Source organism: Schistocerca gregaria, chromosome 4 (assembly GCF_023897955.1).
Source record: "Schistocerca gregaria isolate iqSchGreg1 chromosome 4, iqSchGreg1.2, whole genome shotgun sequence".
In the NCBI taxonomy this organism is placed as follows: Eukaryota; Metazoa; Arthropoda; class Insecta; order Orthoptera; family Acrididae; genus Schistocerca; species Schistocerca gregaria.
This window is the reverse complement of record NC_064923.1, coordinates 290,752,107-290,765,023: the sequence shown is the minus strand read 5'-3', so window position 1 is coordinate 290,765,023 and position 12,917 is coordinate 290,752,107. Positions and strand designations below refer to the sequence as shown.

The 12,917-nt window shown below is 45.7% G+C and overlaps 1 protein-coding gene across 2 annotated transcripts in view; it reads left to right on the top strand.

The window, feature by feature from the left end:
• The window catches only part of LOC126268048 (uncharacterized), a 220,277-nt gene that overhangs the window by 176,573 nt on the left and 30,787 nt on the right, over positions 1–12,917 (top strand). Inside the window, exon 12 of one of the 2 annotated variants that reach the window (XM_049973474.1) lies at positions 5,860–6,027. The exons of the other annotated variant lie outside the window; for it this stretch is intronic. Within the exon in view, the coding sequence (XP_049829431.1) occupies positions 5,860–6,027 (168 nt within the window). The remainder of the gene's footprint in view (positions 1–5,859; positions 6,028–12,917) is intronic. 2 annotated transcript variants of the gene reach the window in all.

Sequence of the window (12,917 nt, the reverse complement as noted above, 5' to 3'; positions counted from 1 at the left end):
GGCCCTCGCTCTTCTCACGTTTGCGTGAGATGGAGTGTCCAGGGCCCCTGTATGGCTGTCTGAGGAGCTATTGCATGGACAGGGAGGTCTGGCTATCATCGCCTAGCGAGAGAGTAAGTAAGACCTGTACGAAGGGGTGCCCCCAGGGATCGGTCCTGGGGCCACTCTTTTGGGACGTAAACATAGAGCCCCTGTTAGTCAGGTTACAACAATGTAGAGATGTGCTAGACGTGATAGCCTACGCTGATGACCTCCTCCTGCTGGTAGGTGGCCGTAGCCGAGAAGACTTAGAGCCAAAAGTGGAAAGGTCAATGCAAATTCTCCAGGAATGGTGCCGAGAGGCAAAAATGAGAATTGCACCACACAAATCAACATATCTTCTACTAAAAGGCAGTCTGATAAGAAATCCAACTGTCAGGATTGCGGGAGCCCCAGTTCTCCGGCGACGCGAAGCTAGGTATCTTGGAGTAATAATAGACGAAAAATGGAATTACGCGACGCACATAGAAATGATTGCACAGCGCGCGATAGAAATCCTTAATAACTTAATAAACATAGGACATAAAAGATTTCACTTACCCCCCCACCTAATAAAATTATATCATAATAGTATTCTGACTTCCTTAGTAGGGTATGCCAGCGGGGTCTGGGCACACAGGCTCACGAGGGTGGCGCCTGCCATGGCCGTGAGGAGGGTGCAGCGAAGTATGCTACTAAGATCTGCTGGGGCATACAGAACTACTCCTGGGGGGGCGTTGCTAGTTATTATGGGACTATGTCCCCTTGATATAAAAATTAGGGAGCAGGCAGCGTGGTATTGGGTAACAAAGGGGAAAGTTGAAAAGACTAGGGAAATCATGGGTGTGCAAGTAGGGGACAAATACGCAATCAAGAGAAGGGGGGAGGAACTATGGCAGAGTCAGTGGGAAGGGGAAGGAACTGGGAGGCGAGTTTTTGAGCTACTTCCAGATGTTGCAGAAAGATTAAAAATGGGATACTTTCAGCCAAGTAGGGGTCTGCTGCACTTCCTGACAGGACATGGGCCATATCCGGCATACCTTTGCCGATTTGGTAAACAGGCGACACCAGCGTGTGACTGTGGTGCTCCGGAAGGAACTCCCGAACACGTCATCTACAACTGCACGTTGTATGATGGAGTGGCAAGTGAACTTAGAGCGCAACTTCCTAGCCAAGATACATATACCTTGCTGCGGCGTGCCGACACTTTCAGAGTCCTCAACAGTCTGGCAAATGAGATCTCAATGAAAGTCATGAGGGACTTTATTAGGGCAAGGAACTAATCAAGTACCAAACCGAACTTGACCGAGTTGCACCTGCACTACCGCCAGGCGCGGATCTGGCCAGCCATTTCATGGCTGGAATCCGCCGCGTCTTCGGACAAGGATGGCAGGTGCACTACCCGGAATTGGAATTATCGCACAACTATTTTTTGAGTAGAAAGTAGTTTAAGTAAGAATTAGAAATACTAACATACTAACAGGTAGGGACTGCAGTGAAGTTAAAGTCGTAGCCAGCCCAGTGCCAGGGGCACGCCCACTGGGGTTAGCTCGGTGGGCAGGCTAAATAACAGTAGGTTTGTATGCATAACTTCTGGCACATACTGTAACACTGCAGATCACACTAGAATAGTCATGTAAGGTAGTCTAACAAGTAACTTATTAATCATGCCCGTAGTTAGTGCCACACAAGTAATACACTGCCAATTAGTAGTTTTGTAATAAGGACCCACTAATTATTTGAGGTGGTGGGTTAATAGTATGGGAATAGTTTCTTGTATTTGACTTTTTGTATCATACTTAGTTATATATTAAGATGTTGTATAATTAAATTAATGTTGTTGTATTATTAATAAAGTTTTTTTTTTTTTTTTAAAAAAAAAAAAAAAAAAAAACTGTTCGTGCTGAAATTTCCGAAACTTGATCTTTTTTTGTGAATTCACGCAACGTTGGACTGCTACACAGGGCGATTCAGAATAACTATTACAGGCTTCTGGGGGTTGTAGAGTGGACTTGGTAGATGAAGTTATGATAAAAGGAACCTATGCCCGGAAGTGTACCGCTTGGATGTAAAATCAGTTTGAAGTTAGTATCACTTTTAATGTTCGAAACTAGGAGGGTTGGCCGTGGTGCTCCACGGATGCGCTGATTCTCAGCTTTGTAGAGAACCCGAGGACAAGTACTCGAAACAATGCCCGAGCCATACCATCCTATAACACGCAAGTCAGAGCTCTTTGTCCCCACTGTGTGCGTACCTTGAAGCGGGAGATTTGAAAGTGACCCGACCCTCAAAGTGATTTTACTTCTGGACGTGGGTTCCTTATCAGAACTTCATCGACTAAGCCCCTCTACAAACTGTAGAAAGCTGCAATAGGAATTTTGAATCACAGTGTATAGCATACGTTTCCGTATTTAGAGGCAGAAACCACTTGCTTTTTCACAACAGCTCACCTATGCAGTTGTAGGAGAGCTTATCTTTTAACGCGAATCCGAACACGACGCTACTTGGTTCTTTCATATTCAGACAGAACTGCTAGAGATGAAAACCTAGCAATCTAGCAGACAAAATTCTAGAACTTTGATTTGACCGCGCAGTCATTTAACTGTACTCTTAATGGATCGTGGAGATATTGCCTTTCATAGCTACTCCACATTGCAGTTCATAGTATCTTGTCTATGTTTCCTGTCGATTTGGTCCAGATATAATAAAACTACTTATGCCCTATGCGACAAGTTTCTAGTGCTAAGTAATCTAATTGTCGAGAGCGCCAGCCTCGTCTGTTGATCACGCATGTGGGGCCACAGAATGCATACAAAGGTAACTCTTGGGCCCGAATAGCTAGGTCTTACAACTGTGAGACTGAACACACGCAGATGGTGTGCCTTTGGAAAACCTCACTGTGTGCGATAATTTTAGACAGTAGTAGCAGTATTGTGACGATTTATTACAGGGGTCATCATCATAGAACTAATCTCCTTTTTAGGCGGTAGAAAAAAATCCGCTACCAGTCACAATAAAAGGTTATTTATTTGTCACACGACCGGTTTCGGGCTTGCGCCCATCCTCAGGTGTTTATACATTCATGTTCATGTTTACACTGCAGGAGATCACTGTTTAAATACAACAAAAATTATTTGCTGGTGACTAAGCAGATACAAGTGCGACAACTGTAGGTAGCAAGGCAGCATTTGACGAAAACATATCTGTACTTACATAAAGATGAAGCACCATTATTATAGTTATGCTGTGGTGACAGTTTTGCCACTTAGTTACACACTTATTATCATTTTCACGTCCATATTTCAGTTTTACTAAGTTTATATGCATATTTCACTACTACGATGTGCACACGTGAAATACACTATGTTTACATACAAACATGTGGGCTGTGGTCAAAGAACTTAGACGTAGCAGATGTAAAGATGTTGCTCATGCAGAAACATGTAGGTTTGATCATAACCTAATAATGGTGCTTCAACTTTATGTAAGTGCAGATATGTTTTCGTCAAATGCTGCCTTGCCACTTACAATTGTCCCACTTGTATCTGCTTAGTCACCAGCAAATAATTTTTTTGTATTTATACAGTGATCTCTAGCAGTATAAATATGTTAATGAATGTATAAACGCCTGAGGATGGGCGCAAGCTCGAAAGCGGTCGTTTGACAAATAAATAACCTTTTTATTGTGACTGGTAGCGGATATTTTTCTACACCCTATAAAGGAACAGTCACGGAGTTCCACAGCATCCACTATGGATAAAATTCATTTAATCTCCTTTTGATTTTGTAATAATAGAAGGAACCATGTAAAACTAATGTTATTTTATTTGTTGTTACATGAAGAACTTTTAAACCTGCAGGACTGTATTAACTATTTTTAAGCTCTGAATATCCAGTAATTACTTCATAGTAACTGGTTTTATCTTAGTTAGGACCACAGAAATTCTGTGCTTCGATGAGAATGAAAAGAGTTGACAGTATGAAGACCTCAGCCGTCTCTAAGTGCATGAATAACCTGATTGCTTACTCTTCTGAGAGACTTCCTGTCTCCTAGTTCGACAATGATCTTGGAAAAGTAAAGGCGTGAGGGCGAGTGTTGAGTCATGCTTGGAGAGCAAAGTCGGTAGAACACTTCCAACTCAAAGGCAAAGATCGCATGTTGGAGTCTCAGTGCTGCACATTCTTTTAATCTGTCCAGGAGTTCCGAGCCTGAATAGTTGTTATTTGGACTGCGAATGCCGTATTTGTTTCCCTCAGATGATCATGTATACAGGGCTACTATAAATGATTCATTCGTTTTTGAAGTTTGTATATTTTCCAATGAACATGAACAGTACCCTAAACTCACCGAGTTTGCATTGTGCCTACTAGTTGGCGTTACGAGAGCGGTGCCTTGACAAAAAGAGAAAAAATATTTTGTGTGTTGAAATACACCAGATGTTTATCTGTTACAAGAGTTAAGCGTGCATTGGGAAGCAATTATGGGAAAGACCCGCCATGTAACACAGCGTTGTGCGTTCGCATCGGCAGTTTAGAAACACTGGTTGCCTCTATAAACAGAAAAGTACCGGTCGACCAAATGTGGTAGATGCAACCGTGTAGGGAGTGAGTTAAAAGTTCGTACACAATCCAAAGAAAACAACAGTCCATGCAAGAAACCAACTTGGTGTATGGTAGCAAAGTGTGTGGAAGTTCTTGTGGCGGCTTTTCCAGCCGTTCCGTCGGTAGCTAGTGCAACAAATAAAACTGGAAGATTATGTTCGGCGCCTTCATTTTGTATCACAATGCAAGAAGCACATGAAAGTGGGCATTTCGCCTGCAAGGTGATACTCAGCGACGAAACCACCTTCCATTTATCGCCACAGTGTGAGAGTATGGGGCACTGGAAAACTCCATGAAATTGTCGGGCATGAACATGATTCGACAAAGATTAACGTTTCCCTTCCAGTCTCACAGACGATGCTCTATGGGCCGTTTTTCTTCTGTGAGAAGACTGCAAAGGAACCTCTTACCTTGATACGTTGCAGTTGTTGTTTGCACAACTGAGCTCTGATTCCGAGTAATTCATCGTCCAACAAGACGAGGCAGCCCATCACTGGAAAATCGATGTTCGTCGCTAGCTAAACGACGAACTTCCGCTTCTCAGGATGGATGTTGCTACATAAGGCACGGAACGAAGTTTACTGCCGATGGGACGTGTTTCACGTGACGAGAGGGGCGCACGTAAAACATTTGTAGAGTGTAAAATGCAGACTTAGTGAGTTAACGATTCTGTTCACGCACCAGTTATAGTTGTACATGTAGTACTTTGCAAAATATGCAGCTATGAAGATGAATGAATCATTTATAGTAGCCATGTACCACTGTGAGAAAGATGCTGTTTCTTACTGGCTTTACTTGTTCGACGTTGAGTACCTGTATCTACTAGCAAGCTCAACGAGCTATTTCTCTAGTAGACTAAGGTCAAATGGGCATCGCAATTTTTGTTGCTATATTTGTCAATCACGTTTCTCCTTCGCAGTAGATAAGCTATGCCATTATGATGCTTCTATGAATGATGGGTCACTGAGTGACTGGTCATTTTTACTGTGTAGACTGACAGATTCTTGAGTGACAGGAACCGCAGTTTTCTGTCTGTACACGGGTATTGCTAGCACTCAGTACTCGTCTGCCTGCTTCTAGATGCACAGCTCAGTTCTTCTATCTGCAGAGCAACTAGTGTGGCTGGAAGCGAGGAAAAGGACATGGTACAACCATCTGATTACTTCATCTAGCTATCCTGTAGTTTGTTGAACTAGCGCCTAGCAGTGTGGCACCTGACGCTACTTTCCAATGACACAGGGCCTCATGAAGATGTTGGCGAACGACACGAACAGTGAGGAATTCGTGGAGACGCACAAGATGCTCTTCAATCCGTACGGACTGTACCAGGCCGGCTACATGGACAAGACAGTCCGTGGAGCGCTCGCCACCAACATCGCCAAGGCCGATGCCTACTTCAGCAAAGAGGTACGCTCGCCTCTTTACATAACCGTATTTGCTGTTCAGCGACCCTGCATATGAAATATCCCTGACGGCTTCTCACTTCTGCTTTCTCTTCTTTTTTCTGTCCTGTGTGAATAGCGCCATATTCTTCCGTCTCTGGGGAAAACACTCAGCTCTCTTTTCTCCACACATCTGTCACTCAGTGTATATAGGCCAGCAGCCAGGTTACGTTTTCCAAGATTCCCTAAAGGTCTTAGACGCAGTACTGCATTACAATCGAAGATTTTCTAATTCTACAAATTATGCTGAAATTGTTGATACACATTTTAATTTCCCGCAGCCTCTTTGACGCTTAGACTTCCAGTAGCTTGCAGTGCTGTAACAAGATTTTGTGCTTGTTTAAAAGTCTGTGTTGGGCAGCAGCAGATTTTTCTACTCTTTCCAATCACAGTAATGGGACCACGTGTCAAAAGCCTCGAATAACAGCCTTTTGCAGGGCGAGACGGGGAGGAAGAGAATCAGTGAGGTCCTGGAGATACTGACGTTGATGTGTAGCCATGGCGACTCCAGTGCCGTCACCAATTGTGTGAAGTTTATCAGTTGAGGATCCACGGTGCGTACAGCTCAATGGAGGCAGTTCCACAGATTCTCTGTCAGCTTTAAATCTAGGGAGTCTGGTGACCAGATGAGTACGATGAAGTCAACCTGGTGCTCCTCGAACCACGTACGTACACTGTAGGAGCTGTGTGGTGTCGTTGCATTGTCGTGCTGGTAGATGCCATAGTGCCGAGGAGAAACAAACTGGATGTAGGAGTGGGCATGCAGTTTGTGTGACATGCATACTTGGGTTGACCCATTGTGCCTTCCAGAATGACGAGGTCACCCAGGGAAAGCCGCCAAAACATTTCCCAGACCGTAACGATCCATTCTCCAGCTTTTGTGTGGGCTGTCAGACGTTTCACGCCATACGCGCGGATGGAGTGTAAAACGTGATTCATCTGGAGAGGCCATCGGTCGCCATCTAATGGACGTCTATTTACAGCACTGCTGTGCAAATTCGAGCCTTTGTCATTGGTGAACAGCAGTCTGTGTAGATGCATGAACCAGCAACGTTCGCTGAACGGTCTTTGAGGAGACATTGTTTGCAGCCCCTTGTTTCATCTTGGTAGTCAGTTGCTCAACAGTTGCACTTCTGTTTGCCCGTACACATCTCCCCAGCCGTTGTCCACCCCTGTCATCTGTAGCCTGTGGTGCACCACATTTGCCTCGGTACTGATTTTGGTACCATTTTGCCGTATTCCGTTATATTTTATCCACGGCGGTGCGCGAACAATTTAAAACCTTAGCCGTTTCTTGGTCCAAAAGCCAACGAGCATACCCTTTCGGACGTCAGATAAATCGATCCCTTCCCACACTACGACAACGACTGCACTGTTTTCAGCGTCCTCCCGACGCGCTTTATATTCTCTCCAATGCTAGTGCTGTCACCTACACTTATGCTCCTAAATTAAGGATAACAGTAGATTTTGGTGACACACAACGTGGCACTGCACAAAACTGACGCTGATAGCATAGGCACATAACGAACACACACGACACAGATCTGCAAGTCCATGGTATTGGTGATAAGTTGAGAAAACCGTCCCGAAGCACATGTGCTTCAAAACGCCACTGTTTCCTGCGCATGTAACCCGACGTCAATATGGGCTATGATCACCATGCACACGTACACAGGGCGCACAACGGGTTGGCAGACTCTGGATTAGGTGGTCGAGCAGCTGCTGGAGTATAGCATCCCATCTTGTGCCAGTGCCTGTCGGAGATCCTGAAGTGTCCTAGGGGTGTGAAGACGTGCAGCAATACGTCGACCGAGAGCATCCCAGACGTACTCGATGGGATTTAGGTCTGCAGATCAGGCAAGCCACTCCATTCGGCTCGTATCTTCTGTTTCAAGGTTCTCCTCCACAATGGGAGCTCGGTGGAGCCGTGCGTTATCATCCATCAGGAGGAAGGAGGGCCCCACTGAACCCCTGAAAAGGCGGACATGTGGTGTAAAATGACGTCCAGATATATCTGACCTGTTATAGGTCCTCTGTCAAAGACATGCACGAGTGCACGTGTACCCAATCATAATCCAACCCTACACCATCAAATCAGACTTCCATACAGGTCTCTTTCAAGGACATTAAGGGGTTGATATCTGGTTCGTGGTTCACGCCAAATGAAAACCCGGCGAGAATCACTGTTCAGACTATAACTGGGCTCATTCGTGAAAATAACCTGGGACTACTGTTCCAGTGACCATGTACTGTCTTCTCGACACCAGGCTTTACGGGCTCTGCTGTGACCAGGGGTCAGTGGAATGCACCTTGAAGGTCTCTGGGCGCATAAACCATGTCTGTTCAGTCGTCTTTAGACTGTGTGTCTGGAGACAACTGTTCCAGTGGCTGCGGTAAGGTCCCGAGCAAGGGTACCTGCAGTACTCCGTGGCTGTCTGCGGGCACTGATGGTGAGATATCGGTCTTCTTGCGGTGTTGTACACGGTGGACGTCCCGTACTGTAGCGCCTGGACACGTTTCCTGGCTGCTGGAATCGTTGCCATAATCTTGAGATGAGACTTTGTGGCACACGGAGGGTTCGTGCTACGATCTGCTGTGTATGACGAGCCTCCAGTCACCCTAGTATTCTACCCCTCATAACGTCATCAGTATGTGTTCCTTGAGCCATTTTCAACACATAGTCACCATTAGTACGTCTGAAAAAGTCTGCACACTTAGGCGCTGCACTTAATCTGACATGCACCAACACACCTTTGTGTATGTGGACTGCTGCCAGCGCCACCATGCTACGACCGCAGGTCATACCCCGCGCTGATTTAAACCCGCAAACCTCGCACCAGAGCGTTGCTTCACCATGTAGCAGCACTATCCTTAATTTTTGAGCATGAGTGTACTTTCAGTGTGTGGTTGTTGCACGTCGACGTCGAACATAGGTCACTCACGTTAATGCTACTGGACCTTGCACATTTCTGTACTCGATGTGCCGCTAATATTTAGTACAAAGATCGAATGGACTGCCTCGTTTAGCTACTGCCATGTCCTCACAAAATACACTCCTGGAAATTGAAATAAGAACACCGTGAATTCATTGTCCCAGGAAGGGGAAACTTTATTGACACATTCCTGGGGTCAGATACATCACATGATCACACTGACAGAACCACAGGCACATAGACACAGGCAACAGAGCATGCACAATGTCGGCACTAGTACAGTGTATATCCACCTTCCGCAGCAATGCAACTGCTATTCCCTCATGGAGACGATCGTAGAGATGCTGGATGTAGTCCTGTGGAACGGCTTGCCATGCCATTTCCACCTGGCGCCTCAGTTGGACCAGCGTTCGTGTTGGACGTGCAGACCGCGTGAGACGACGCTTCATCCAGTCCCAAACATGCTCAATGGGGGACAGATCCGGAGATCTTGCTGGCCAGGTTAGTTGACTTACACCTTCTAGAGCACGTTGGGTGGCACGGGATACATGCGGACGTGCATTGTCCTGTTGGAACATCAAGTTCCCTTTCCGGTCTAGGAATGGTAGAACGATGGGTTCGATGACGGTTTGGATGTACCGTGCACTATTCAGTGTCCCCTCGACGATCACCGGAGGTGTACGGCCAGTGTAGGAGATCGCTCCCCACACCATGATGCCGGGTGTTGGCCCTGTGTGCCTCGGTCGTGTGCAGTCCTGATTGTGGCGCTCACCTGCACGGCGCCAAACACGCATACGACCATCATTGGCACCAAGGCAGAAGCGACTCTCATCGGTGAAGACGACACGTCTCCATTCATCCCTCCATTCACGCCTGTCGCGACACCACTGGAGGCGGGCTGCACGATGTTGGGGCGTGAGCGGAAGACTGCCTAACGGTGTGCGGGACCGTAGCCCAGCTTCATGGAGACGCTTGCGAATTGTCCTCGCTGATACCCCAGGAGCAACAGTGTCCCTAATTTGCTGGGAAGTGGCGGTGCGGTCCCCTACGGCACTGCGTAGGATCCTACGGTCTTGGCGTGCATTCGTGCGTCGCTGCGGTCCGGTCCCAGGTCGACGGGCACGTGCACCTTCCGCCGACCACTGGCGACAACATTGATGTACTGTGGAGACCTCACGCCCCACGTGTTGAGCAATTCGGCGGTACGTCCACCCGGCCTCCCGCATGCCCACTATACGCCTCGCTCAAAGTCCGTCAACTGCACATACGGTTCACGTCCACGCTGTCGCGGCATGCTACCAGTGTTAAAGACTGCGATGGAGCTCCGTATGCCACGGCAAACTGGCTGACACTGACGGCGGCGGTGCACAAATGCTGCGCAGCTAGCGCCATTCGACGGCCAACACCGCGGTTCCTGGTGTGTCCGCTGTGCCGTGCGTGTGATCATTGCTTGTACAGCCCTCTCGCAGTGTCCGGAGCAAGTATGGTGGGTATGACACACCGGTGTCAATGTGTTCTTTTTTCCATTTCCTGGAGTGTATTTTATACAGATGGGGAGCTCTGGAGTTGTTACATCTTTCACAGATGGCCATACCCCTGCTTGTATAGGGTGGCCCAAGAGAAACATGACTGTTTCAATTAGTCACCCCGGCGAGATGTATATGTGTTCGCGCTAGTCGGTCCCATACAGTAAGTATAACGTTCGCCAGCTCAAGTGCACACTGAGGCAATGGAGAAGTTCGGTTGTGCCCAGAGCTTTGCGGTTGGCCAACGCTCAATGCGACGTGGAAGAGACGGCCATTTCCGTTTTCCGTGCTGAAGGATAATATCCAGATGGATAAAACAACAACGTAAGACCTGTTCTCTAACCAGTGTGAATGATACGGGACCTGAAATGACACTAAGAATGCCTGAAAATATCCGACGAGTTCTTGCACCTCTACAACGAAATCAAAGCGATCTATTCATCGCCATTCCAGAACATTACAAATCCGTCGTACTTCTTTGCAGAGGATTCTGAAACAGGATTTAAAGTTTCATCCTTATAAGCCGTAAGTGCCTTAGCAGGGAGATAAAGTGAGTAGGTGCAGTTTCTGCAAGACGTTACTGGGTAGTACTGATGAGGACGGCGCGTTCCTGACACATCTTGTGGTGTGTGATGAGGGAAAATTCATCTGAGTGTGTTTGTCGATAAACAAAATTTTCGTTAGTACTCGGACACAAATCCGCAACTTATTCATGAAAAGGCCCATTGTAGCCCGTAGGCCGTCGTTTGATGTGCTATTACACAGTTCTTTAAAATCGTTGGGTCGTATGTTTTTTTTTTCCGAAGACGATAACAGCAGGCAAGTGAGTGTCAATTCCGAGTGATATACGCTCATGGTTAACGATTCTTTAATCCAAGGGACATTGTCTTCTAAACGCAACTCAGTTTCAGCAAGAAGGAGCTACAAGCTATCTTCTTCTTATCCTTGTTCTTCTTTTTCTGCACTTCAAGGTCCACACATTCGTGCGTGTTGCGTTTTCATTTTCCACTGCCACCTCGTTCTGAGTCTTCTTCAGCCTTCTGACTGGTAAAGCATGGCTTGACTTGGGATTCTCTCCACACATTCTTTGTAACTGATTCTTCAGTCTTTTCCTTGATGGAGTAAATATCTAGTTGACTAGTAAATCTTCATTTCTTGTGTGCTCTCACCTAGTAACACCGCTAACTTTCCTGAGAAACCTCATTAATGCTGGATATTCTACTTTTATCACGGTTTTTAGTGTTCCATGCCTCACTTACATATAGCAATACAGGTGTAACCATGATTTTAAAAAATTATAGTTTTTGTTTCTTCCAAATTTGTTCTAAAATATTTTTTTCGTCCGTTTATTAATTAACATCTGTTAATCTTATTTTATGTATCCTTGCCTATACCATTGCTAACGTCGCAACCTAAAAAATTAAAGTTATTACCTGATATTGTCAGAAGGAGAGCTATCTCTATATTAGTGTAAAAATTCTTGCAAAGTAGAAGTACCCGATGATCTGAACATGGCTGACGTATAGTTGAAAGACTAATAACAAAAGGAGCTGATTTGGGCAGATATGGGAAGAAAAATGAATGAAGCATGAAAGGAGAAATATATTTGATTATGTCCAATGTAATCCATTTGTGAATATATTTGTACTGAGCCTTTGATGACAGTGATTATGAGTTAGATGTTGTTGTTATTGTGATCAGAACTGTGAATGACGATTAAAATTCTGCCCGTTGCAGTAAATCAGCGAATATACTCCTTACTGTGAATCACTCAGCTTTGGCGTAACAGCCGACACCCACCAACGGTATCACATTGTCCTCGAGCAGTTCATTAATTTCGGATAAGTCTGCGTTATAAGGCACTATGAACTGGCATATCCCCGCATCGTCAAGCAACATTTTTGTTACTAAAATCTTATACGCTCGTTCTTCTTCACGATGTAAGGACGTTTGTGTGCCTGCTTTGCGCTTCCTGCCTACTGTTCCCCATAATATACAGTCTTCCTCCTGTTCCCTAACTTCCATGTACTTTTAGAGTACCGTAATTAACAGATTTTTAGACTGCGCTGCGTGCTTTGCCTTTACTGCCTCCGCTGCTACTGTTGCGCCACACTGCACCGCGCCTATAATATCAAAACGTTCTTCGCAACGCGCTGCAAGTGACGTAGCACCAATGAACCAGATAATACTCTCCCGTCTAGGAGAAACTGTAAAAATAAATTCAAACTTATCCGAAACTTTTCTCGTTTTGACGCCCCACCGAAAATGTAAAGAGAAAAAGTTGGTCGCTTACTATATTTCGGATATTGTTTTGCTAACAATTCCCCATCATACGTGACATTTTAATTTATTACTTCACTATTAGTGAGTCTATTGGTGAGAAAGTTTGCATACGT